At 43.2% G+C, this 25,703-nt stretch overlaps 1 protein-coding gene across 3 annotated transcripts in view; it reads left to right on the forward strand.

Annotated features, from left to right (window-relative positions):
* Positions 1 to 1,607: 1,607 nt before the first annotated feature.
* SLC38A1 (solute carrier family 38 member 1) overlaps positions 1,608 to 25,703 on the forward strand; it is a 74,910-nt gene continuing 50,814 nt past the window's right edge. The window contains exons 1-4 of one of the 3 annotated variants that reach the window (XM_070410375.1): positions 1,608 to 1,751; positions 1,888 to 2,097; positions 19,479 to 19,593; positions 22,985 to 23,202. In XM_070410375.1, coding sequence (XP_070266476.1) covers positions 23,081 to 23,202 — 122 coding nt within the window. In that variant the 5' untranslated portion in view covers positions 1,608 to 1,751; positions 1,888 to 2,097; positions 19,479 to 19,593; positions 22,985 to 23,080. Of the gene's footprint in view, positions 1,752 to 1,887; positions 2,098 to 3,243; positions 3,274 to 19,478; positions 19,594 to 22,984; positions 23,203 to 25,703 lie in introns of those variants that run through there. The other 2 variants (XM_070410376.1, XM_070410378.1) reach the window with 2 other exon arrangements.

Here is a 25,703-nt window from a genome sequence, read left to right on the forward strand (position 1 = left end):
GGTTTAGCCTGCCACTATACATGGGGTCCGACGATGGCCTGGCGTTTATCGCCAAAGTTACAATCCATAGTTAAGGCCCTAAGAGTTACTTGAAAATTGCATTGTGTTTATAGACCACAGAGTTCTGGACAGGTAGAGAGGATAAATTGGATCTTAAAGGAAACATTAACTAAGTTAAAATTAGAGACTGGCGAAAACTGGGTAAGTCTCCTTCCTTTTGCCCTCCTCAGAGCTAGGTGCACCCCGTATATAAAAGGACTCACCCCTTTTGAAATTATGTTTGGTAGGCCGCCACCTCTTCTTCCCCGCCTAAGGGAGGAAGAAATTGCCCGGCTGTCTACCCGAAATTTGCTTAAGTCCTTACAGGCTTTGCAGAGCAGCGCCATGTCAGCACAACGGGTGGTGAGAGCCGTACAGGAGGAGGACGCACGGAGAACCAGTCCAAAGCAGCCTGCCTTCTCTCCGGGTGACCTCGTCTGGGTGAAACGTTACGACCCTGGCAGCCTAGAACCTAGATGGGATGGACCCTACCAGGTGGTGCTGAGCACTCCAACCACCATCAAAGTCGCAGGAAAGAGGCACTAGAAATTGTAACCCCGTCCTCCTCATGCCTCTCGCCTGGTGAACTGACCAATGGGAAGGAGAAAGACATGGGAACTAAGACTCTATGTCAGTGGCCGAGACCCTGGCCAATTCTTCACCATCAAATGCCGGACTCTTCTCCGGCGGCTTGACCCCTACATTGCCAAATGCCTCCTCAATTTCATATCATAGATGAGGGCGCTGAATCAAAGATTTGATTCGGACATAAGACCAGTAGGGAATGTGCTAGGGTGAGGGACTGTGGCATGGAAGGGTTACAGAATGTTACAGAATGTGCTAAGGGGAGGAAATGAGACATGAGAAATTGAATGTGCTCGGAGGGAGGGGGATATAGGAGGAAGAATTGTGTTGCCAGGATATGAAGGATTGTGTATGTGCTGGGAGGAGGGACTGACTATGGAGGGGGGTTGCAGGGTTAGGAACCATGGAAGAAAAATTGCTAGATTGTCTTAGACCAGTCAGGTGTGACTCTGTTTACCCCCCCCTCCCCCCCCTTTTGTGCTTATGAACTTTCTGTGAACTTCTAAGGTAACACTGTTTTGCTATAAAGGATCATACTGCACCCTTGGTCTCTGCCACATGCCGAGAGGCTTCCCAGAGGGGGAAGGTGCGGGCTGTGGTCAGCTGGCCAGTTTAATGAAAGGCTTTCAAATTTAAATTCTGAGTTGGTGGTCTATCTCGTTGAGCCAACCCATAACAGTTCCCAGTCTCCAGCCACCGCCACAACCCGGTTCTGGACTCAATGCCGGGCTCCAGGAGGGCGTGGGGCAGGTGTCCAGGCTACGCGCAGCCTCTGCTCCCACTGCGACCGTTGATGCGCCGGGCATATGCGTACCCCGCACCCCCTCCCTCACCTCTCTCCCGATGTTCAGTCTCCGCCAGCCCCGATCGCTGCATCAGCGAGCGACGGGAGGGAGGCAGCAGGCTCGGGCACCAACAGAGACACCGTGTGACCAGCACTGCTCCGTGGTACTCAGCTTTGGTTAAAGAGCGGGCGCGCGGAAGGGGAGGGAACCGCGCGATGGAGGAGGAGGAATGGCTTAACTTTCCACGTTAAACCTTCACGAGCCATGGATGAGCGCGGGCGACGCGGCTCCCAGTAGGAGGATGACGGCGATTGGAGACCCTCAGCTCCGGAGCGTGTCGCAGTAAGTGCGAGGCTGGCGGGCAGTGTGTGTGTGTGGGGGGGGGGTGGGGGGGGGTGGGGGGGGGGGGGAGGCTCTGATGCAATCCGCCCCTAGAGGAGGGAGCTAGGGGAGCTCGGGCTGGCTGCTCTGTCTGAAGGTCGCCGGGAACCGCCGCCCTTCACGTTCCTCGGAAATCAGCCATACCCCGCCAAGGCTCCCCGCCCAGCGCTCGCAGACAGAGGCCACGTTCTCCCGGCTGAGGCAGCTAGACCTTGACACAAAGGACATCACACCGCCGGGGATAAGATCCGGAAGGGAGGACACCTTGACTTCTCACCCTGTGACACTTTTCCCTTTATTGCCCAAGGTAGGGTGACTTTCCCGGCTCGAGAGAGCCGAGGGCGCGGCAGCGGGAGGAAAGGGATGCTGGCGATGTGCGGGGAGGAGGCGGTGACACAGAAGCCCCCCGTGCGGGCCTGGAAGGAAGGGGCGCGCGGCTGTGCCGGATGCATTTGGTTTTTGCTTTGGGGAAAGGGAAAGTCCGGGTCTCCTGTTGTTCCCAATGCACGTGGCAGCGTGAGGAGGCTCAGAGAGTCTTGATTTCACCTTCCCGCGGCGGTGGCTTACTTTTTGGTTCCTTTTTCATGGTGGGAGCGGGTGGCGCCCGACCTAGTTAAGTTGCACGAGGGTCAGGGACCTCGCAGGGCTGTCGGGAGAGCGCAGCCGATGTGAGGGCGCGACTGCATACCCGAGGGGTGTTTGCATCCTGGGCATTGGGAAATTTCCTGTGTCCGTAGGGCCCAGAGGAGAGTGTGTGATGCCCCGAGGGTGTGCGGGCGGCCGGCTGGGTTTCCAGGACTGGCCTCGGAGCGCGAGTAAACCGGATCACATTTGCCGCCCCTTGCTCTAGCTCTGCGCATCTCAGTAACGGAGAGGAGGAGGAGGATGCCGGGGGAGGTTACTAAAGGATGCTAGCAGTGGTCACTGTCCTTTCCCGCCCTGAAGAGGTTCTTTCCAAAATCGAGGAGGGAGGAGGAGGAAAGTGCTGGTCTGGGAACCAGGGTCGCTGGAGCTGGCGAACAAAAGGCCACCGCTTGCGCGTGGCCTGGGTTCGGACTGTTTCGCTTCCACTCCACCTCCTCGCCCCATCCCTAAACATGTTGCCACAAAAGACCTTTAAACTGGCCGCGGTGCCGGGAGGAAAGCGCTCCAGAGCCCTAGTGTGCGTCCCGGCCCTCCCCCGCCCCATCCTCCTACCAGAGCGTCGGGCTCCTCTGCACCCACTGGGACCCCACACCATCCGGGGCTGCCTGGGCGCTGCTCCCCTGCGGAATCTCTCGCCCTTGGATTTGGGCAGAACGGTAGTCAGAGAAGGTGCAAGTGCATATGGCGGCAAAAGGAATTTCGCGGTAACAGCGTTTCCGGTGCCTTTTACAGGCTGCCTTGAGCTGGGGAGGGTGGTGCTACCATTGAGAGCCCTTTGTGTCTCGCTCTGCGGCGCAGACCCAGTTTTTATCGCACCTATGGATTTGACATCTCTGCGGTGGGTTAAAAAATTTTTTTTCTTTTAATATAAGAGGGAGGGGAGACTAAATCTATGGTTTGCAGACTGCAGGGCCCAGCAAGGCTGTAATTTGTCACCTTGATGGAAGAAATTGTGCAGTAACTCGTGCTTGTTCTGACGTCAGAGAGACAACGGAAAGAAAACCTGAGCTAGGTGGCTGCCTGCCCTCATTGTTACTAAACATCTCACACAGGGTTGGGACCATTGAAATCAATGTGAAACGGTCGGTCCCGGCGCTAATCCCTGTGGGCCCCCTGGATTTTGGTTCACCCCCAACCTCAAATGGTTTTGCTCTTCAGTCTCTTCAGTTCTCAGTCTGTCCCTTAGGCATCAGGAAACCCACCTAGTTTGGTTGGAGGTCTTAACCTTGATGAGGGTTTATTCCCTTTAAAAAAGCACGCCACATATTCAATAAATACTTGGGGGTCGGGGAGGGGCTTATTTTGTGGCTGGCAGCAACTAACAAGACAGTTCCTGTGAGGCTTCTATTCTGGGGGGCAGGGAGGAGACAGGCAATATATGCATGTATAAACGGCTTCCAGATATTTGTAAGTGCACTGCACTGGAGAAGCAAAGCAGGGTCATGTGGTGGGGGAGGGTGCTTGTGGTAGATGACCCTCTAGGAGTGCCTGTGTGAGAGGGTGACATTTGTCCTGAGACTCAGAGGCCAGGCATCTGTCTATTGCTAGTCCTGTCTTTTCCTCACTCTGGATGGTACCTGAGGCCAAAACCAATCTACTCATCATTGTTCCTCTAATGTCCAGCAGAGTAGCAGCTTAATAAAATGCCCGTTGGATTGAGATCTTGGCCAATCTTCGTCTCATTCACCTCTTTATGCTAGTGTTGACCGCCCCCCCCCCCCCCCTTCTTTTCTACATCTCATTATTTTTTCTCCTTCTTCTAGGTTGAAACCTTAGTCTTTTTCTAGTCTGCTTCTGGCGTTCTCTCTTACCCTCTCCGCACTTCTGAGCAGCTGCCAGGCCCTTGCAAATGCCCCTCAAACCTGTTTTCTCATCCCCAGTCCCAATGTCCAAGTTCAAGTCCTCTGTCACCTGACCTAGACTTGGCGATTCAAGTAGGGTGTTGGGATACAAGAATCATGAAACAGACATGGAGGTGCCCTGAAGAAACCAGGAAATCCTTCCTCCGGGGAGGAAGACGCAAGCACAACACGTGGTTAAAAAGTAAAGTGGCTAATTGATGAGATATAACAGCTTTCTAGCTGGTCTTCTCCATGTCAAGCTCCCTTAATTCAATCTCGACACTTCCATGAGATCTGTATTTCTAAAACAATTTGCATTTTTTACAGGTAACTTTTTAAAATGTGTGTATATATATATATATATATATATATATATATATATTTGATTTCAGAGAGGAAGGAAGAGATAGAAATATCAATGGTGAGAGAGAATCATTGATTGACTGCTTCCTGCACACCCCACACTGGGTGGGGATCGAGCCCACAACCCAAGCATGTACCCTGACCAGGAATCCAACCGTGACCTCTTGGTTCCTAGGTCCACGCTCAACCACTGAGCCACACCAGCCAGGCTCAGTTTGCACTTTTTAATGACCTTGCTTCTAAAAATCTTCAGTGGGTTCCCATTGCCCACAACTAAAGTATAAAATCCTCAGCCAGGCACTCAGGACCCTCCACAATCTGACTCCTCACCTCTCTCCGTCTCTTTGTCCCACTTCACCTTGTACCCTCCCTGTCACGTTTCTGCCTCAATATCAGTGTTGATTCCAGACTGGAATGCCTACTGAAGTTCTATATATTTGTGAAGGCCTAGCCCAATGCCAGTTTTCTACCTCTTTGAATGTGTTCACTGATCACCTTTTAGCGTTTTCATAAAGATTTGTTTACCTTCTACCATCTAAAGGTGATTTAAAGTGTATGGGCAGATGTGTGTAGGGGATATACAGGAACTATGACATTGTATATAAGGGACTTGAGCTTCCGTGGATTTTAGTATCTACAGGGGTTCTGGAACCAATCCTCCTAGGATATCAAGGGATGACTTGTTCCAGGTCTTAACTTTCCAGCCTAGGGACCTTGGGTAAGTTGTTTAGCATCTCTAAACCTCAGGGTGCTTTTTTTGTTTGTTTGTTTGTTTGTTTGATGGAAATAATGATCATAACGATGAAGATGGTGGCAGTAGTGGTACCCATCTTATTGAGTTATCCTGAATATTTAATTAAGATAATGGATGTGAAGTGCTCGGCATGGTGTTAGCATTCCATCTATATTGAATTAAAAGGAACTTTGGGTTTCTCACCTATCCTAGGGAGTGGGGAAAGTTGATCAGTCAAGTTCCCCTTGCCTCTGATATTCTATGACTCTCTAATCATTTAAAAATGCTTTTCAGAAAATAATATCTGAGGGAATCTACCCGAATCTTTTCAATCTGGGAGACAATGCATCTGTGAAGGGTGGTGTGGGGGTGGGGAAAGTATGTGTGTGGAGGTAAGAACATTCAAAATCACATCATAGATCTCAAAAAAACAAACAAAACCCACACCTTGAAACATTAACCTTAAACTGAGTCATTGTTATATTTACTTTGAAATTTAAACACATTATATTAATTGGTTTTCTAGGGACCACCTATGTGTCAGGAATTTGGTGATTAGGAATGCCCCATGGTTTGGGGAAACTGCAGGCACTGGGGTTGCAATCAAGGGACTCGGCCTCAAGTGAAGTTACCATGTGTCTTTGCCAATAATTAACTGGGTGCACTTGGGCAATTCGTTTTACATTTTTATGCCTCATTTATCATCTGTCTAAGGCTAATAATAGTATCTGAGCTGCTTAGCTCAGGATTGTGAAGATAAAATGGGAACGGAATCTAGAAAATCCTTGAGCAAGTTAAAGGAACTATAATCATCTGAGGTTAAACACACTGCTAATTTTTATTTTATTATTATTATTTTTTAAAACATATTTTATTGACTTTAGAGAGAAACATCAATGATGAGAGAGAATCATTGATTGGCTGCCTCCTGCGTGCCCCCTACCGGGGTTCGAACCCGCAGCTCAGGTATGTGCCCTTGGCCAGAACCCGACCTGGGACCCTTCAGTCCACAGGCCGACACTCTATCCAGTGAGCCAAACCAGCTAGGGCATCACACTGCTAATGTTTAGAAGATGGGTTCAGATTAGTGACTCTCAACTCTGCCTTCACATCAGTCTTACCTGGGGTCTTTTTAAAGCTTTGAATGCCCAGACTCCATTTCCAGAGATTCAGATTTAGTTAGCTTGGAGTAACTAAAGACATGAGAGTTAAAAAACAAACAAACACAAACTCAACAAACACCAGGGATAATTCTAGTATGCAGTGGTTTGGAATTAAAAGCAGAAAAAACAGAATCAGAAATTACATGAAGACCTCCATATGTCATTTGATAAAATCGTAGTAATCTGAAATCATGATGGCTTTTCCCTTGACTCAACTAAACCAACCAGTTGTTGACATCATGGAGCCACAGCCTCAGGTTACAATTTATAACCTGAATTTCCCCAATATAGAAGCCTGTCCAGTGAGTGATACAGCTGCAGCGGCATAAAGATTTAATGTGTGGGATCTCAGTTTCCATCCCTTAGGAGTGACAAAGAAGATTGGGAAAAAACGAGACAATGGAAAGCAAAAGGAAAAGGATAGGCTAGGGCCCAAGGTATGGGGGGGGGGGGGGGGGGGGGGGGGGAGACAGGGAAGGGAGGAGAAGAGGCTCTGAGTGGGAGAGAGACAGGACAGAGTACAGGGAAGAAGTTGTGTTTGCTTTATTCAACTGGTTTTGTTAAGGTTATAAACTGGTGGCTAAAGAACCAAATGAAGCCTGTGGGTGTGTTTTGTGTGATGACCTACAGTTTCTTTTAAAATTGTGTGGCATTAGTTGTCAACATTTAAATATCATAATTTCATTTAAAATCTGGATCTCTTGCATTTCTTGAAAAAAAGAACAAAACGGCTTATGTCCAATCTGCATTGCTCACTTATTCTGCCTACCTGGGCCCTGGCTGCATTTGTTTTTAACCCTGAGTCTAAATCTATTGGTCTTAATGCACGTTAGAATCCTCTGGAGAGCATTTGAAATATCCATGCTTGGATGGGATCCTAGGTCAATTAAATTAGAAACTGGTGTGTGTTGGAAGGGAGCTTATCACTCTTATTATTTTAAATCTTTTAAAAAATATTTTTATTGAATTTATTGGAATGACATTGGTTAACTAAATTATATAGGTTTCAAGTGTATAATTTTATAATACATCATCTGTATATTGTATTGTGTTCACCACCCAAAGTCAAGTCTTCTTCTGTCACCGTTTACCCCCCTTTACCTTCTCCCACCTGCCCTACCCCCCTTACCTCTAGAAAACACCATACTGTTGTCTGTCTATGAAATTTGTTGTTTTGTTTTGTTTTATTTTGCTTAATTTTTCACCCAGCCCTACAACCCCCATCTCTTCTAACAGCTGTCAGTCTATTTTCTATATCTGTTTCTATTTTGTTTATTTTGTTCATTAGGTTTCACATATAAGTGAGATTATATGGTATTTGTTTTTCTCTGACTGGCTTAATTAACTTAGCATAATACCCACCATGTTCATATGTGTTGTTGCAAAAGGTAAGATTTCCTTCTTTTTTTTTTTCTTTTTTTCTTTTTTTACTGTGGAGTAGTATTCCATTGTGTAAAGGTACCACAGCTTTTTTATCCACTCATCTACTGATGGGCACCTGGGCTGCTTCCAAATGTTGGCCATTTTAAACAATGCTGCAATGAGCATAGGGATTCATTCTTTTGAATTAGTGTTTTGGGTTTCTTTGGATATATTCCCAGAAGTGGAATCGCTGGGTCATAAGGCAGTTCCATTTTTAATTTTTGAGATAACGTCATACTGTTTTCCACAGTGGCTGCATCAGTTTTTATTCCCACCAAAAGTGCACCTGGAGAGGGTTCCCTTTTCTCCACAGCCTTGCCAACACCTGTTGTTTGTTCATCTATAATAATAAAAGTATAATATGCAAATCAACCGAACAGCAGAACGACTGTCTGGACAACCACAGTATGACACACACTGGCGCCAGGCCAGCCAAGGCGGGTGCAATGCAATTGGTCTGAGGGTAGGGTGGGGGGGAGTGGGGGAGGGGCGCCCCATCGCCCCATGATCGCCCCGCAGAGGGAGGTCCAGGCCACCCTCTGTGCAGCGATCACGGAGCCCTGGCCGGTGGGCGGGGCCTCCCTCTGCTGGGCGATTGTTCGCCCCAAAGAGGTAGGCCCAGGCTACCCAGCTGGCAGCGCTGTGGCGGGTGTGCGGGGTGGCCAGTGATCGCCCCACAGGTGGAGGCCCAGGTCAGCCAAGCAATCGCACCCCACGCCTGTCACCCGCAAAGGGAGGTGACTGGTGGCGGGGGAGAGAGGGCAGTGCCGCACAGATGGCAAGCAGTGGCAATGGTGGCAGCAGGGCCAGCTGCCAGCAGTCAGGAGAAGGAAAGCCCCAATAGGCCCTGATCACCGGCCAGGCCTAGGGACCCTAACCAAGGGGTCCCAGATTGTGAGAGCCACAGGCCAGGTTGAGGGACATCCACCCTCACCCCCGCCAATGCACAAATTTTGTGCACCAGGCCTCTAGTTTATTGATAATAGCTATTCTGACAGGTGTGAGCTGATATCTCATTGTGGTTTTAACTTGCATTTTTCTGATGACTGGTGATGTTAAGCATCTTTTCATGTGTCTATTGGCCATTTGTATGTCCTCTTTGGAGAAGTTTCTATTCAAGTTCTTTGCCCATTTTAAAAATTGGATTGTTTGTTTTTTGTGTTGAGTTGAATAAGTTCTTTATAAATTTTGGGTATTAACCCCTTACCAGATATAATAGCAGATATATTCTCCTGTTCAGTGGGTTGTCTTTTCATTTTGTTGATGGTTGGTTTCCTTGCTGTGCAAAAGCTTTTTAGTTTGATATAGTCCCATTTGTTTATTTTTTCAGTTTGTTTCCCTTGCCCAAGGAAACATATCAGAAAAAACGTTGCTATAAGAAATATCCAAGAATTTACTGCCTATGTTTTCTTCTAGGGTTTTTATGGTTTTGGGTCTTACATTTAATTCTTTAATCCTCTTTGAGTTTAATCTTGTGTGCTGTATAAGAAGGTGGTCTAGTTTCTTTTTTTTTTTTTTTTGCACCTATCTGTCCAACACAATTTTCCAGTACCATTTATTTAATAGACTATCTTTACCCCATTGTATATTCTTGCCTTCTTTGTTGAATATTAATGACCATAAATATATGAGTTTATTTCTGGGCTGTCTAATCTGTTTCATTGATCTATGTGTATGTTTTTATGACAGTACCATGCTGTTCTGATTATTATGGCCTTGTAGTATAGTTCAATATCATTTGCACGATTACTCCAACTTTGCTTTTCTTTCTCAATATTGTTGTGGCTATTCAGGATCTTTTGTAGTTCCATATAAGTTTTTGGAATATTTGTTCTAGTTCTGTTAAATACATCATTGATATCTTGGTAGGAATTGGGTTGAGTCTATAGATTGTTTTGGGTATTATGGACATTTTAATGATATCAATTCTTCCTATCCATGAACATGGTATATGCTTCCATGTAGTTATATCTATTTCAATTTATTTCTTTGGTGTTTTATAATTTTCCAAGTACAGGTCTTTTACATCCTTGGTTAAACTTATTCCAAGGTATTTTATTTTTTGATGCAGTTTTAAATGGGATTAGTTTCTAAGTTTCCCTTTCTAATAGTTCATATAGTTTCTTATAGTTCCCTTATTGGTGTACGTATAAAAATGCAACTGATTTCTGGATATTTATTTTGTATCCTACTACTTTAATGAATTAATCTATCAGTTCTAGTAGTGTTTTGGTGGAATCTTTAGTGTTCTCTCTACAAAATATCATGTCATTTGCAAATAATGACAGTTTTGCTTCTTCCTTTTCAATTTGGTTGCCTTTCATTTCTTCTTCTTGTCTGATTGCTGTGGCGAGGACTTCCAGTACTTCACTGAATAAGAGTGGTGAAAGTGGACATCTCTGTCTTGTTCCTGATCTTAAGGGACACACTTTTCATTTTTGCCCATTGAGTATGATGTTGGATGTGGGTTTGTCATATTTGCCTTTATTATGTTGAACTAGAGGCCTGATGCACAAATTCGTGCATCAGTGGAGTCCCTCAGCCTGACCTGTGGCCAAAACCAGCTCTCCGACATCCCCTGAGGGGTTCCAGACTGCGAGAGGGTGCAGGCCAGGCCGAGGGACCCCACTGGTGCGTGATCCGGGCCGGGGAGGAATGCGAGAGGTTGGCCAGCCAGAGAGGGACCTCGGGAGGGCTCCAGGGCATGTCCAGCCTGTCTCGCTCAGTCCTGGTCAGCCAGGCCCCAGCAGCAAGCTAACCTACTGGTCAAGCGTCTGCCCCCTGGTGGTCAGTGCACATCATAGCGACTGCACATGTGGTCGACTATCTACCCCCTGGTGGTTAGTGCACGTCATAGCAAGCGGTTGAGTGACCTTAGCATATCATAAGCATATTACGCTTTGATTGGTTGAATGGCCGACCGGACGACCAGACACTTAGCATATTAGGCTTTTATTATATAGGATTATATTCCCACTTTTATTATATGGATTCTATTCCCACTTTGCTGAGAGATTTTACCATAAATGGGTACTGAATTTTATCAAATGCTTTTTCTGCATCTATTGATATTATCATGTCGTTTTTATCCTTCATTTTGTTTATGTGGTGTGTGACATTTATTAATTTGCAGGTATTGTACCAACTTTGCATCCTCAGAATAAATCTCACTTGATCATGGTATAAGATCTTCTTAGTGGATTGCTGGATCTGGTTTGCTAATATTTGTTGAGGATATTAGCATCAATGTCTATCAGGTATTGGCCTATAATTTCCTTTCTTTGTAGTGTCCTTATCTGGTTTTGGAGTTGAATAATGATGGCCTCATAAAATAAGCTTAGGAGTCTTCTCTCCTCTTGTATGTTTTGGAATAGTTTGAGAAGAATAGGTATTAGTTCTTATTTGACTGTTTTATAAAATTCATCCGTGAAGCCATTAGGTCCAGGACTTTTGTTTATTGGGTGGTTTTTTTTAAAAATTATTATTTTTTATTACTACTTCAGTTTCAGTAGTTGTAATTGATCTGTTCAGATTTTCTGATTCTTTCTGATTCAGTTTTGGAAGATTGTATGTTTCTAGGTATTTATTCATTTCGTCCAGATTGTTCAATTCCTTGGCATATAGTTGTTCATAACATTTTCTTACAATTCCTTATATTTCTGTGGAGCCAGTTATTCTCTTTCATTTTTGATTTTATTTATTTGTATCCCCTCTTTTTTCTTGATGAGTCTGGTTAATTGTTTGTCAATCTTGTTTATCTTTTCAAAGAACCAGCTCTTGGTTTCATTGATCTTTTGTATTGTTTTTTAGACTATTTCATTTATTTCTGCTCTGAATTATTATTATTTCTTTTCTTTTACTCATTTTGGGCTTTGTTTATTGTTCTTTTTTTAGATCCTTTAAGTATAAAGTTAGATTGTTTGAGATTTTTCTTGTTTCTTGAGGTAGGCCTGTAATGCTATGAATTTCCCTCTTTAGACTGCTGTCACTGTTGTCCCAGAGATTTTGGGAGTGTGTGTTCCCATTTTTATTTGTTTCAAAGTATCTTTTGATTTCTTCTTTGATCTTCATTGTTAATCCATTCATTGTTTAGTAGCATGTTATTTAGCTTCCATGTCTTTGTGTGTTTTTTTTTTCCTTTTTTTTTCTTGTGATTGAGTTCTAGTTTTTATCATTATGGCCAGAGAAGATGCTTGATATTATTTCAATCTGCTTATATTTATTGAGACTTGTTTTGTATCTTAACATGTGGTCCATCCTAGAATATGTCCCATGTGCACTTGAAAAGAATGTATATTCTGCTGCTTTGGGGTGAAATGCTCTGAAGATAGCAATCAATTAAATCCTTTAAGGCTGCTGTATCCTTTTTGATTTTCTGTGTGGAAAATCTATCCATTGATGTTAATGGGGTTTTAAAAACCCCTAGTATGGCTAAATGTTGATCTATGGTTATATCCTCTTGTTGGATTGATCCATTTAACATTATATAATATCCTTCTTTGTCTCTTGTTATGGCCTTTGTTTTGAAGTCTATTTTGTCAAAAATAAGTATTTCTGCCCCAGTTTTTAAAAAATTTTCATTTGCATGAAATATATTTTTCTACTTTTTACTTTTATTCTATGTGTATCTTTTGTGTATCTTTCATTCTGAGGTGGGTCTCTTGTAGAGTGCATATGTATGGGTCTTATTTTCTTATTAATTCAGCTCCCCTATGTCTTTTGAATGGAGCATTTAAGGCATTTCCATTTAAAGTGACTATTGATGGGTATATATTTATTGCCATTTTATTATTTTTTAAATAAAATGTTTATTGTTGGAAGTATTACATATGTCCCTCCCCCCCCCCCCCCCCCCCACACACACATTAACCCTCCAGGCCCTTACCACCTCACTGTCTGTGTCCATGGGTCATGCATATATGCATACAAGTTTCTTTGGTTGATCTCCTCCCACCCACCCACCCACCCACCCACCCAGCCCCACCTCCCCTCTGCTGGGTGTGGGTGTGTGTGGAAAAGACCAAGCTGCGCACCAAGACCAGCTTTTACCAGCACTTGGCCCAGGGGCACTTCAGCAAAAGTCCCAAGGCATCCCAAGATCTGCCTCCACCTGCTCGTTGCCTGACAGGCTCCGTCATTGAAAGATACTCTGGTGGTACTCGAGTTGCATGAGGCAGGTTCTCAGTGAGTTGCCAGGTAGGGGCGAGCAGTGTTCACCAGGCCGATACAGGTTCAAACTTACTGCCAGTGCTGAGTCTGAAGTCACTCAGCTAATGTCCCAGGATAGATCAAATCCACTGTCACCTGCCGGGTGCTGGCAGACCTTTATGGTGGCACAGGTTCTCAGAGAGTCATCAGACTGAGGCCAGCAGAGTTTATCAGACCAACATTTGGCTGTCTGAAGGGTGGGCTCTGCACCATCCGAGCGAGTTAGGGGAAATGGTCCCCATCCTAGAGCCACTCCACTTAGTCTCCTAGATTATTTTTTTTTAAAGCATCTGAAGTGATTCCTATTTCTAGTCAGAACTGAGGACTACTGGTCTAAGTCACCTATTCAAAAGATTTGTCCATAAGTCCATCATCTTGTCTCTGATTATGATCCATTAAGAAATAGTCTATAGAGTCATAAATCCAGAGGATTTTAGGACTGGGGGAGATCTTTGAGAGTGTATCAGTTAATCTGCCTTTCCTATTTTAAGGTGAGAATAGAGAGGCCCAGAGAAGGAAAAGACTATAACATCATTTAGAATTGGATTATAAAATGTTTTCTTTTTCAAATAAAGGTATGTTTTAAAAATATTTCTATTTATAAGTGATCCTCTTCACATGCACCATTTTGTGGTGCTTTAAAATTCTTATTATTTGTTGTTTAAAATATTTTGTTGGGAATTAACTGTCATAGCTTAGCCAGGACTTAACAATAAACAAACCCCCATTCATTGTTTATATATATATATATATATATATTGATTTCAGAGAGGAAGAGAGAGATATAAACATCCATGATGAGAGAGAAACTGATCACCCACCTCCTGCACATCCCCTATTGGGTATCGAACCTGCAACCCGGGCATGCGCCCTTGACAGGAATCGAACCTGGGACCCTTCAGTCCACAGGCCGACGCTCTCTCCACTGAGCCAAACTGGCTAGGGCCCATTCATTGTTTTTAATTCAATAGCAATCCTTGAACAGAGATATCAATTGAGCAGATACATACATGTGCCAATAAAAAGAATTTTCTCAAAGGCTGTTCTTTCCAGGCTGTTTTCAACTATATAAGTTTTTAGTAATTACTTAACTATGAATTTTTGTCAGTGAAAATATATTTTTAACTTTGTGGTATTTACACTGCTCAGGTACACTCACTGCTCTAATTAAATTATGCTTCAATAAAAAAAGTAATATGTAGTCATTTTCCTATATCCAGTTACAGTTTGAATTCATTAACTTCTGGAGTTTATCAGTATTTTCTGTCTTTGGAGAAATCACAACATTTTCAAAACATCTGCATAGGGGTAGGTTAATTCCCAGGCATCATAGGCTGGGTATATTGACAACATACCTTTAAAACATCACATGGGCACCTGAACAGAAGAGGAATTGTGGAGCTGTAGGAGCAGGTGTCAGGATACGGTGAACGAGATAGGATTCGGGGGACAATCTGTCTAAGGAAGTGAGCAACTCATTTCCCTGCCCCAAACAGAGTTTCCTGTAACACAGAGCTTCTCACCCTCAGCACTACTGAGTTTGGGGGCCAGATATCTTTGTTGGGACTGGTTGTCCTGAGCATTGTATGTTTAGCAGCATCCCTGATCTCTTTCCACGAGAAGCTGGCAGCACCCCTTCACTTGTGAGGATCAAAATGTCTCCGGACATTGCCAAATGCCTCCCAAAGGACGGGGGCGCATTTAATAGAAGGCTTTAATGTAACATTCATCACAGGTGAACACTCAGTCACGGGTTGGTCATTGGAGAAAGACATCACAGAGAAATTTGGTTTGAAATTGAAAAATAAAAAAGCATGCAAGCAAGCTGGGCTTTGAAAGAAGTGTAGACATGGGCTTGGTGGGAAGGAGTGGGAGGGAATTAGTTCAGGGCCAAGGGATTGGTGTGAACAAAGCAGAAAACTGGGTAACATTGCAGGACTGGAAGGTTCAGAAAGAAAGTCATAGAAGAGAAAAATTAAAGAGGACTTTATGAGCAACCGAGGCTTTGAATTTGAGGTTCCAGAGATTAGACTTTATCCTGTAGACATTAGGAGCAATTATGACTGGTGGGGTAAGGGGAGAGGAATGTATGAGACATATTTTCAGGAAGAATCTGTGCCTGTAGATGGGAGAGGGGAGGGATCAGTACGTAGCATGGAGGAAAGCAGCGGGCAAAGTCAGGATTGTGGCGTTGAAAAGAATGAGAGGAAGGGAAGGGGCACTGTGAAAGAATGTTGATAAGACTTAGTGACTGATTAGATATGAGGTAGCAATGAAGTGATATCCAGCTGGATTCCAGGTCTAAGGGATGAGGAGAATGAACATTATCTTTAACAGAAACGGAAAAGGCGATGTGTGAGGTCAGGTGACGCAGTCAGTTAGGCATGTGGAGTTCGAGGGAATGGCAGACATCCACATGGAGAAGTCCAGAGGGCAGCTGTAGTCTAGAGTTTGTGGAAATTTTTCTGAGCAGGAAGGAACCTGGAAGTTCATCTCCCTCCACCCTTCTCATTTGACAGATGAAGAAACATGTGGCACGTTAAGTGATGTGCTTATTATCAAGTAGTATTTATGAGGGAGATCCTATTTCATAATCCAAAGGAATTCTAGTTTTACAAAATGAAAATGCCTGGGGGAAAAAGGTGCCCTGTGAGATGAACATGACACTACAGCCTTGAAACCGTAAAGAGGAAAGACTTTGGAGGAAAGCATGGGGGGCGAGAGCCACCCCTACACTGAGGGGTAGGCGGGAGGGAGGCGGGGAAGAAGGGAGCTGGCAAAGGAAGCCAAGAAGCAGCACTTAAGGAGGCGGTGAGGAGCAAGTTGGTGGAGGTCAGTGAACAGTGCTCCATGCTCCTGAAGGAGCTGAAGAGCATGCGAACTGAGACAAAAAGGCCTCTTGTCTTGATTAGGAAGTAGTAGCAAGAGTAGCCACCATAGTCACCGTAGCTTACAAGAACCAGGCCGGGCCCTGGCTGGTTTGGCTCTGTGGATAGAGCGTCGGCCTGCGGACTGAAGGGTACCAGGTTCGATTCTGGCCAAGGGCACATGCCTGGGTTGTGGGCTCGATCCCCAGTAGGGGATGTGCAGGAGGCAGCCAATCAATGATTCTCTCTCATCATTGATGTTTCTATCTCTCTCTCCCTCTCCCTTCCTCTCTGAAATCAATAAAAATAAATAAAAATTAAAAATTAAAAAAAAAAAAGAACCAGGCCGGGCACTGCTGTAAGTGCTGCACATGGACCCAATCGTGGAATCATTATAACGACTGTATGAGGTGGGTCTTACTTTATCTCTATTTTACAGAAGAGGACACTGAGGCGAAGAGGCATTAACCTACTTGCCCAGGGTCACACAGCTCCTAAACGGCGGAGCCAGAGTTTGCCAGTCGGGTGTGGTTTCGGGGGAATGATGAGGCCAGGAGCAAGTTGTTCAGCCTGTTGGCAGTAAAGAGAGGAGGGGCAGGTGGTAGTTCATAGTTCTAGACACGGTTACTTTCCAGATACATAGCTGAGAGTGACTGACAGAAGTCGGGGAATCCAGCAGAGATGAAATGGCGATACAGGGTCCTAGCACACCTGAGATCACTAGGGCTGGTTACGTTGTGAGGTTTGAGTGAGGATAGAGAAAACACCTTTTCTTCTTAGATTGCTGCCTGGCTCCCAGCCTGTTCACCACCAAAGGCCATTTTTATTATTCCCCACTTCCCAAGGGCCTCAGGTTTTCAAAGATTTTGAGTATCCACTTTAAGCTTTTATTTTAATTGAAGTATAATTGATATGTAGTGCAACATCCAGGTCTTAACTATACTGTTTAATGAGTCTTGACTACATCGTTAATGTATTAATTCACTTTCCATTTTTATTACTTGAAGATATATGAAATTGCCAGTTAGAATCTAGGATTATCACATCACATTAATACAATCTAGCCAAAAGCAAGCATACCTGACATTTTAGTTAACCTGTTAAGCCTGTTTGAATTTCCAAAATACAGAAAAGCAGCTCTTAGGTCCTTACCATTACCATCTAAGAGCCTGTTGATTCAAAGACCCCACGTGGGTAAGGAGGCTCAGTGAGTTATTGGGAGAGATGGCAGGAAGAACAGGACCCCTGTGGGCCTTAGAACCACTGCCCTTGCTGTCAGGATTGCTTCTCAGGAGTTGAGCACGGGGAGGTGTGATTTTATTGGTTCTTCAGAATAAAAAACATACAAACAGTGGTTCATAATAATTTAAAAACTAAGTGAATGTGACTGGATACTTAGTGATATTAAAGAATTCTTGTCATTTTTTTAGTTTTGATAGTGATATGGCAATATTGTTTGAAAAGATAGTTTTTTCCTTTTAGAAATACGTGCTGAAATATTTACGGAGATAGGATATCTGGAATCTGCTTTAAAATAATCTATGTGATAGTGGGGGTAAAATTTCAACCAGACTGGCTTGAATTGATAATAGTTGAAGTTGGTACCTGGGGGTTCATTATTCTATTCTGTTCACATTTACATATGTTTAAAAGTTCCCATAATAAAAAAATGTAAAAGGGAAGAAATTATAAAATTATGAATATTAGTCAGGGTTTAGTATAACAGGCATCTTCTTATGTGTGTTAAACAAAAGGGATTTAACACAGGGAATTAAGTGCCTGTAAAATTGTTAGAAGAAATGACACAGCAGGTCTAGGCCAGGCCTCTCAGAATAATGACCAGAATACCACCATTCAACTGACCTGCTAAGGAAACTGCTACCTGTGCCTCCATCAGGAAGCTGGGAAACCAGGAAACCAGGAAGCTGGTTCCTCCTGGTCTCCACTGCATGTTCCAGGAACACATCACTTGAGCCAATCTGATTATCAGGAACCCATAGGCACAATTGTTGGCTCCAGTGCTGTCTGCTTCACCTGATAGAATTGGACCAGCCAAACGGATGCCTTGCCCCCAGCACCTTGCCCTCTGATTGGTGGAATCTAAATCAGATCTAGAACCCAAGCTGCAAAGGGACATGGGAAATATAGTTTTCAATTCTCCATCCTCTGTAGAACCGGACTACAACGAAGTGGGAGCAAACATTTGAGAGGACCAATCCACTACAAAGTATATTAGCAATTGAAACTGTATTTCAGCTTATTTATTCCCCAAAGTAATTTTGAACCATGTTTCAGTTACACTACATTCTTTGGTTTGGTTTTCCCTGTAGAATCTTTAAATCAGCTCCCGTAAACCTCCTATTCCTCAAGAAACATGTACAGTATCTTGCTCTCCTTACTCTAACTGCGCTCATCTGAATGGGCTCACAAGGCTGTTCTGTGCACATTTGGTCTCTGTGTCTTTGCCTATGCTGTTCCCAGTACTGTACAAGAAGTGCCTTTCCTATCCCCCAGTCTAAATCCTACCTATTTTTAGACATTGTGCAGGTCTTAACACTAAAACCTTACCTGATTTCTCAAGGCCCCATTTCCTTTCCTTCCTTTCCTGCCTCCCTCCTTCCTCCCACCCCTCCTTCCTTTGTTCCTTCCTGTATGTACATATGTATGTCTGTCTGTCTCTGAAATCCTTCTGGACTTATTCTTTGTTCTGCCATATAGTTTGGTTCTATCATGCAAATGTCTTATGGTATATTATCACTTTATGTGGGATGGTGTTGCTTGTTTAAATAGGCTGTAAGCCATGTAAAGCCAGACAAGTTTGCATATCCTCTCCTTTGCTACCATGAAGAGCAGAGAATAAGTTTATGTATTTTACATTGATTGTATTAATAACATGTGCCAATAAGCATACCAACATAATAATGTAGTGAAGGATCAGAAATGTCTGTGCTGAGTAAATTGTAATTTGTTATCTAATATAAATGTCGAGAGAGTCATTATGGTGGTGTTAACATCAAGATCTTCACATGATGACCCCATTCAGCTTTTTAATTAGTTTTATAGTCTGATAATTGCTTTGATCTTTCAGTGACACTATAATTTTTTGTTTCTTGAACTCCACCTGTACCCCATGCCTCCGTGCTATTGATTATCTTCTCCTTCACTGAGAAGTCTCAGCTCAGGCCTCAGCTCTGCCTGTCAATCTTCTGTCCACCAAGCAGTGTAACTGTCCAGTAGTAACATGTTGGCCATCAATTTATGGTATAGTCAAGCGGCTAAACAGTCATTAGAAATAATTGTGTAGACCTGTGTTTACTGACATAACTCAGTGTAGGAGACCATATCTTGTTAAGTGAAAAATATGTTTTTAAACCCTATGGTATGATTTCCGTTTTTAGAAATGTATACATATTTTTTCATTTGTATTCATTCTTTTCATTTAACAGGTATTTATTGAGTGCCTATTGTGTACCAGGCGCTATCTCTATGTGCATACAAAAACCCTGGAAGGTCAGACTCCAATATATATACACCGATCGTCTCTGCTTGCTGAGATAACAGGTGACTTTTTTCTTTTTACTTGTTTCCTTCTTCATTTGCAAACTTGTTTTTTACAATTTTTATACAAAAACCTGTATTATTTATTAATAAGGAACTGGTATGTTTTTTAAAAGCACTTCTTCAAAATGCTTACAATATAAAGCTACATAAAAATAGGTTTAAAAAAGTCTAAAATCCTAATTATAAATAAAATAGAGAGGGAGAAAGAAGAAAGAAAAGAGGAAAGACATGAAAATCCAGCAGTGGCTATTTTGGGATGGTGGGATTCTTTTACAATGTCTGTTCTGAAGACTCTACAGTGAACCTGTATTAGTTTTAGGATCAGAAAAAATATTGTTTTCTTTTTCAAGACCCAGTGCAAATGTGACATTTCTGTGATGCTGCCTCAGATTCCTGAATCTGACTTTTCCCAAACTTTCACATCCCTTCCTCACCTGGCACTCAATAAATATGAACAGTGAGTGGATTGTGTTTTCTGCATGCGGCCTCAACCTCAGTGACAGGTGTCACTAACTTTGTTAACTTTTCCCATTTTTCAGTCTTCATTTTCAAGAATAATTAGATTTCAGATACGTTATTTCACAACAATAAATATTTATTCTTAAAAAAAAAAAAAGATTAGGGCACACACTATACATGGACAGAGGAAAGACCATGTGAGGACATGGTAAGGAGGCAGCTATCTGCAAGCCAAAGAGAGGGGCCTCAGAAGGAGATGTGGACTTGATCTTGGATTGCTAGCTTCCAGACTATGAGGGAAAAAAAATTCTCTTTAAGCCAAAGCGGGGGAAAAGTATTCTATATGATTAACTTAGTATTGCTATTTGCCCAATACTGACATATTTTTAGTGGCCAGGATTTTCTGTATTCTTTTTATTCTTTCCTCTTTTTGTCCATTTTTAAATGACTGCTTTTATGTGTATGTGTGTGTGTGTATATATACACACACACACACACACACACTAGAGGGCCTGTGCATGAAATTCGTGCACTGGGGGGGGGGGGCATGTGTGTGTGTCCCTGAACCCAGCCTGCACCCTCTTGCATTTCAAGAGCCCTCCTCGGGGGATGTCCAACTGACGGCTTAGGTGGGGAGTGGGCCTAAGCCGGCAGTCACACATCCTTAGTGCTACTGTGGAGGCGGTAGAGGCTCTCGCCACTGCCACTGCACTTGCCAGCCTTGAGCTCAGCTTCTGGCTGAGCAGTGCTCCCCAGGGGGCACTGACCACCTGTGTTGAGTGTCTGCCCCCTGGTGGTCAGTGCACGTCATAGTGATCTGTCGATTTGCATATTAGCCTTTTATTATATAGGATATATATGTATATGTATGTGTGTGTGTGCATGTGTGTGTGTGTGTTATTTGTATAAACACACACATGCACACACACATATATTGATATGAAAGTTTAAATTCAAACAGTAGACTCCCGATTTATGTTTAGTCAATTTTTCCTCTCCTTAGAAAGCTTTTGTCTAGTGCCCTGCTTCCTACCAGTTTATGGAGAGCCAAGGGCTCCTTAGTCCAGACTGGAAACTCCATCCACTGAATCAACTTCCTACCAGCCCTGTAGCATCACTTCAGTAGCCTCTGAGGGAGCCATACAGGAGACAGCCAGTGCATTTATGCAGCTTTCATCAAGGGGGCCCAAGGGGTAAGGTGGTGTTCAGTTGTCTTAACGCAGTTCATCTTTTGCAAAGTAAAGATGGGGGTAAACCTGGCTACTGTGTGAAGGCACTAAAAGCAATTAGAAGTGGCCCCTCTCTCGTACTACCACCCTGGCTGGAAGAGGCAGCCCCGAGCTGCCACGTGGGGCTTAGACCAGGAGTTCACGGAACTCACATCTCCCTGCCCCGTTTTCCTGCTCTCCAGGAGAGACCCTGCCTACAGGAAGGTGAGGCTCCTGGAACCTGAGGTATTAGAAAGTATGTATGTTGTGGAAGTTGTAAAGGATCCCGGGACTGGGGAGGTTTCATTCCAGATGGGAGACTGTGTGAATAAAAAGGAGTAATGTGTGGCCTGGCTGTGTGAGGAGGAGAAGAAGAAAATCCTGGATAGATATCATTCTAGGGTACTTTCTATGGGTCCTGAACATATTATCAATTAGCCAAATGCTTCTTGAGATATGCAGGATGTTATATGGGCACATTGGTGTTTTGACACAGAACTGCAATCATCTTATGGAATTCGGGATCAGAAAAAATATAAAAAGGTCATCCAATTACCATTGGAGGTAAAAAAAAAAAAATTCATTGACATTCTGCTTCATTCCATGGTCCCCATCACCTCACTGAGATTCTCCCGGTGAGGCTCCTGCACATATGGAAGGCTTACTTTTGAAACTGCATTCGCCACGCTTGCCACCAATTTTTATTTATTTATTTATTTATTTATTTATTTCTCACCTGAGGATATTTTTTTCAATTGATTTTCAGAGTGGAAGGGAGGGAAAGCGGAGGGGGGGGGGGCGGGCAGAAAGAGAGAAACATTAATGTGAGAGAGACACATCGATCGATTGCCTCCCACACCCACCCCGCCAACAACCAAGATACTCGCCCTTGACTGGGAACTGAACTGGCGACCTTTTGATGTGTGGGCCTACGCTCTAACCACTGAGCCAAACCAAGCAGGGCACCACCTGCTTTTTGATTTGTGATGCTATGTGTCTGAAACTTGGTCCCCTCCTTGTATACTATTGGTGACCCCTCAGAAATTTAAATCCTGGTCATCCACATGGGGGAAAATGTGAGCTCTGCAAATCTTTTGTTTCTGATGAGGAAATGTAGTTTCAGATGGATTAACCTAAATCCCCTGAGTATGAATTTTTAAATCTCTAATTCCCTGACATGGAGTGATTTCATTGCAGAGATTGAATTAATCTCTTGCAGTTGATGGATAAACTGCTAAATTTCAAAACACAGATTTGTCCTTTGCTATTTGACCTCTGGGTTGGGTGGTTGATCCCTCATGATGCCATTGATTGCATTTTTATTCAACTGGGAATGCTAAATCAGAGGAGCATTTGTGGTTCTGTGGTCTGTAACCAGCTATATGTGTGTCCTACGAGCTGACACATTCAAGTAACCAACTCGCTTTCAATTTAAACACACTGTTTTATAAAACGGTACCTATATTGCCTGCAGGTGACATGGTATTCCTATAAATGTGAGCATAAAGATTGTGGGACATAACTCACTTTATAGTTAAAAATGGAGGGAGATTTATGAAAGGCATAAAATATAGAGCCTTTATAACTTGATATACAAAGATCGCTTTGAGTAGCAAAATGTAAAAGCTGCATTATTAGTACATTAACTGTTTGTTTACTTAAACTGTCTTAATCAGTTGGTTATATTCATATGTTTAACTATATTTCACTGTGTTATATTTTAGGGGTGTCAAGCTTATATTTTTGCTGCTATCCACTTGTAAATACACTCAGAACAGGAGAATTTGGACAAAGTTTTTGACTACAGGTACTTTATAAACATGATGCATTTCAAAAGTGGACTCGAATTAACCGAGTTGCAAAACATGACAGTGCCCGAAGATGACAACATCAGCAATGATTCCAATGACTTCACTGAAGTGGAAAATGGTCAAATAAATAGGTGAGTATTTTCCTAACACTTTCTATCCAGTAAAAGAAATGTCTCTAAAATATTCTGATTTTCAGTTATTCTCTTGAATTATTCATTACTAAAGTTATGCTCCATTTGAAGATGTAATTTGAATTTCTTATTTGACATCTGTTGGGCATAGTCTGCAGTAGCAGATGAAGCAAATAGGAAAGCAATTTATTCATCTTTTTCAATCTTTCAATTGAGTCTAATAAAAGTGTATAATACATTGGCCCCCAACCAGCCCTAACTTTTCAGAAGCTCTGTGCTTATGAATTAGACAGACTATTGGCCTTTCACTGCAACCCACATCTGACTGTGTCCTATAGTCATCTGACCTCGCCCACATTTTTTTTAAAAATATACTTTATTGATTTTTTACAGAGAGGAAGGGAGAGGGATAGAGAGTTAGAAACATCAATGAGAGAGAAACATCGATCACCTGCCTCCTGCACACCTCCCTCTGGGGATGTGCCCACAACCAAGGTACATGCCCTTGACTAGAATCGAACCTGGGACCCTTCAGTCCGCAGGCCAACGCTCTATCCACCGAACCAAACCAGTCAGGGCTCTCGCCCACATTTTTTAATCAAGAAATGGTCAAAGTCCCATTAGCCAGTGTTCCCGTGTTAAAACTACAAATGCACTACTGTAAGCATCATTTGCAACATGGAATTTAAATAATAATAACTATAGTTGAGCCCAGATGGCTCTATGAGAAACTGTAGTAGAGAAATAGTACAGGTGGCAGAAGGAAAAGAAAAGATGCCACCAGTGAGAGGAGGTAGAGAGGCAGGTGGGAAGAGTGCTGGCCTGGAAGCTTTTGACCTCAGCATGTCTGTCCAACTCTTGGGTTCTGAGTTTCTTAATTTCCGAGAGTAGGGCCAAATGTCTTTATGTTTTTAGTGATGTGGGCATGCTCTGTCTTCCTGAGTTATAGTCAGGTCGAGTGGATCCCATAGCAGGAAGGCCTCCAGCTTGGGAGCTAGTGGTGTGGCTTGTTTGAAGCAAAAGGCTACAAGAAGTGAGGGGAGTATACGGGTCTCCTTATGCTACACTTTTTTTCTTGGGGTGGAGGGGTTGTCAGAAGGAAATTGGGGTAGAGGGAGATGACAACATACATCACCTAGCCAGGCATCATATTGAGAATAATGTCCAATAGTTTGCTCTATATTTGGATGTAGTGTGTACATAAATAAGTGGAGTCCAGCATAGGAGAGAGCTGCCATCATTCACACATACTCAGAAGTTTCAGCCCTGCCTCTTCTTTTTCTCGTCCTTAAATGTTCTTAGTGGTTAGGTCTCCATCCAGGCACTTCCTCATTATAATCCCAAGAATCATTTACTGTATTGTGATATTTCTTATTGTTGGACTCAAGTTTACTTCTTTTACCTTTTCTAAGTCAAATTATTAATAATAAAGAACATTTCTTTTTCTTTTCTTTTAAATATATTTTTGTTGATTTCAGAGAGGAAGGGAGAGCGAGAGAGAGATAGAAACATCAATGATGAGAGAGAATCATTGATTGGCTGCCTCCTGCCCACCCCCTACTGGGGATCGAGCCCGCAACCCAGGCATGTGCCCTTGACCGGAATCCAACCTGGGACCCTTTGGTCCTCAGGCCGATGCTTTATCTACTGAGCCAAACCAGCCAGGTCATAATGAACATTTCTTGACTGCCAGCTGTGTTTACATGTATTGCCATTTATCCTTATGAAAGCATCATGCAAAGCGTTATTTTGCAAATAAGGAAATTTTAAAATTTTTGTGTACAAGTAAGGAAACTCAGGCCCAGAGAAATAAAATAACTTGCTCAAGGGCATACACAGGTTCATCTGAAATCCTAGTCTTTTGACTCTCTCTGCCTGCCTCTGCTTATAATGCTCAGGCATTAGCTAGTTCAGTTAAACTCTGCCCGTGCTAATTTATGCTCTGTACTCCTGGACTGTTCTGCAGTCACTGCTGACCTCCACTTAATGGTGCATGGGATCCCAACCACTTCACAAGTAGGGCACTTTGGTTTTATAACAGAGCTTCAATCCCAAAGCAAGGCAAACCTTGAAGACCTTAAAATGGGAGTCATTCTAATACTCAGTTTAGAGTCTGAGCTTGATTTTAAGGAGTTTTATTTACTAACAATATTCAGTTTTTGAGTGACGACCATTCTCACCCCTGACTTGGGCACCTTGCCCAGTGAACTCACACCTTCTGAGACTGTGACGAAGGCAGTGAGCTGGTACCGCAGGTTTGCTGGCGGTGTTGACCACTTGTTTTGCAGAATTTGGTTCCTTTACTGCACGTGCGGTGTGATGCATTTATTGCTTCATTTATCTTACCTCCCCTTTTTCACTGACACAGTACATGAGCCTTTCTTTAGTTTGGCTCTAGGACAAATAAAATTAAAAACAACATATGCCAAGAAGCCAAAAAGATAAATAAAAATCAGGATCTCCACCATGATTGCTGCAAAAGCTATACCTAAATACCTCTC

The sequence above is a fragment of the Myotis yumanensis genome, unplaced genomic scaffold (genome assembly GCF_028538775.1).
Source record: "Myotis yumanensis isolate MYYU_CA2020_CCGP unplaced genomic scaffold, mMyoYum1.0.hap1 SCAF_3, whole genome shotgun sequence".
NCBI classification, from domain to species: domain Eukaryota; kingdom Metazoa; phylum Chordata; class Mammalia; order Chiroptera; family Vespertilionidae; genus Myotis; species Myotis yumanensis.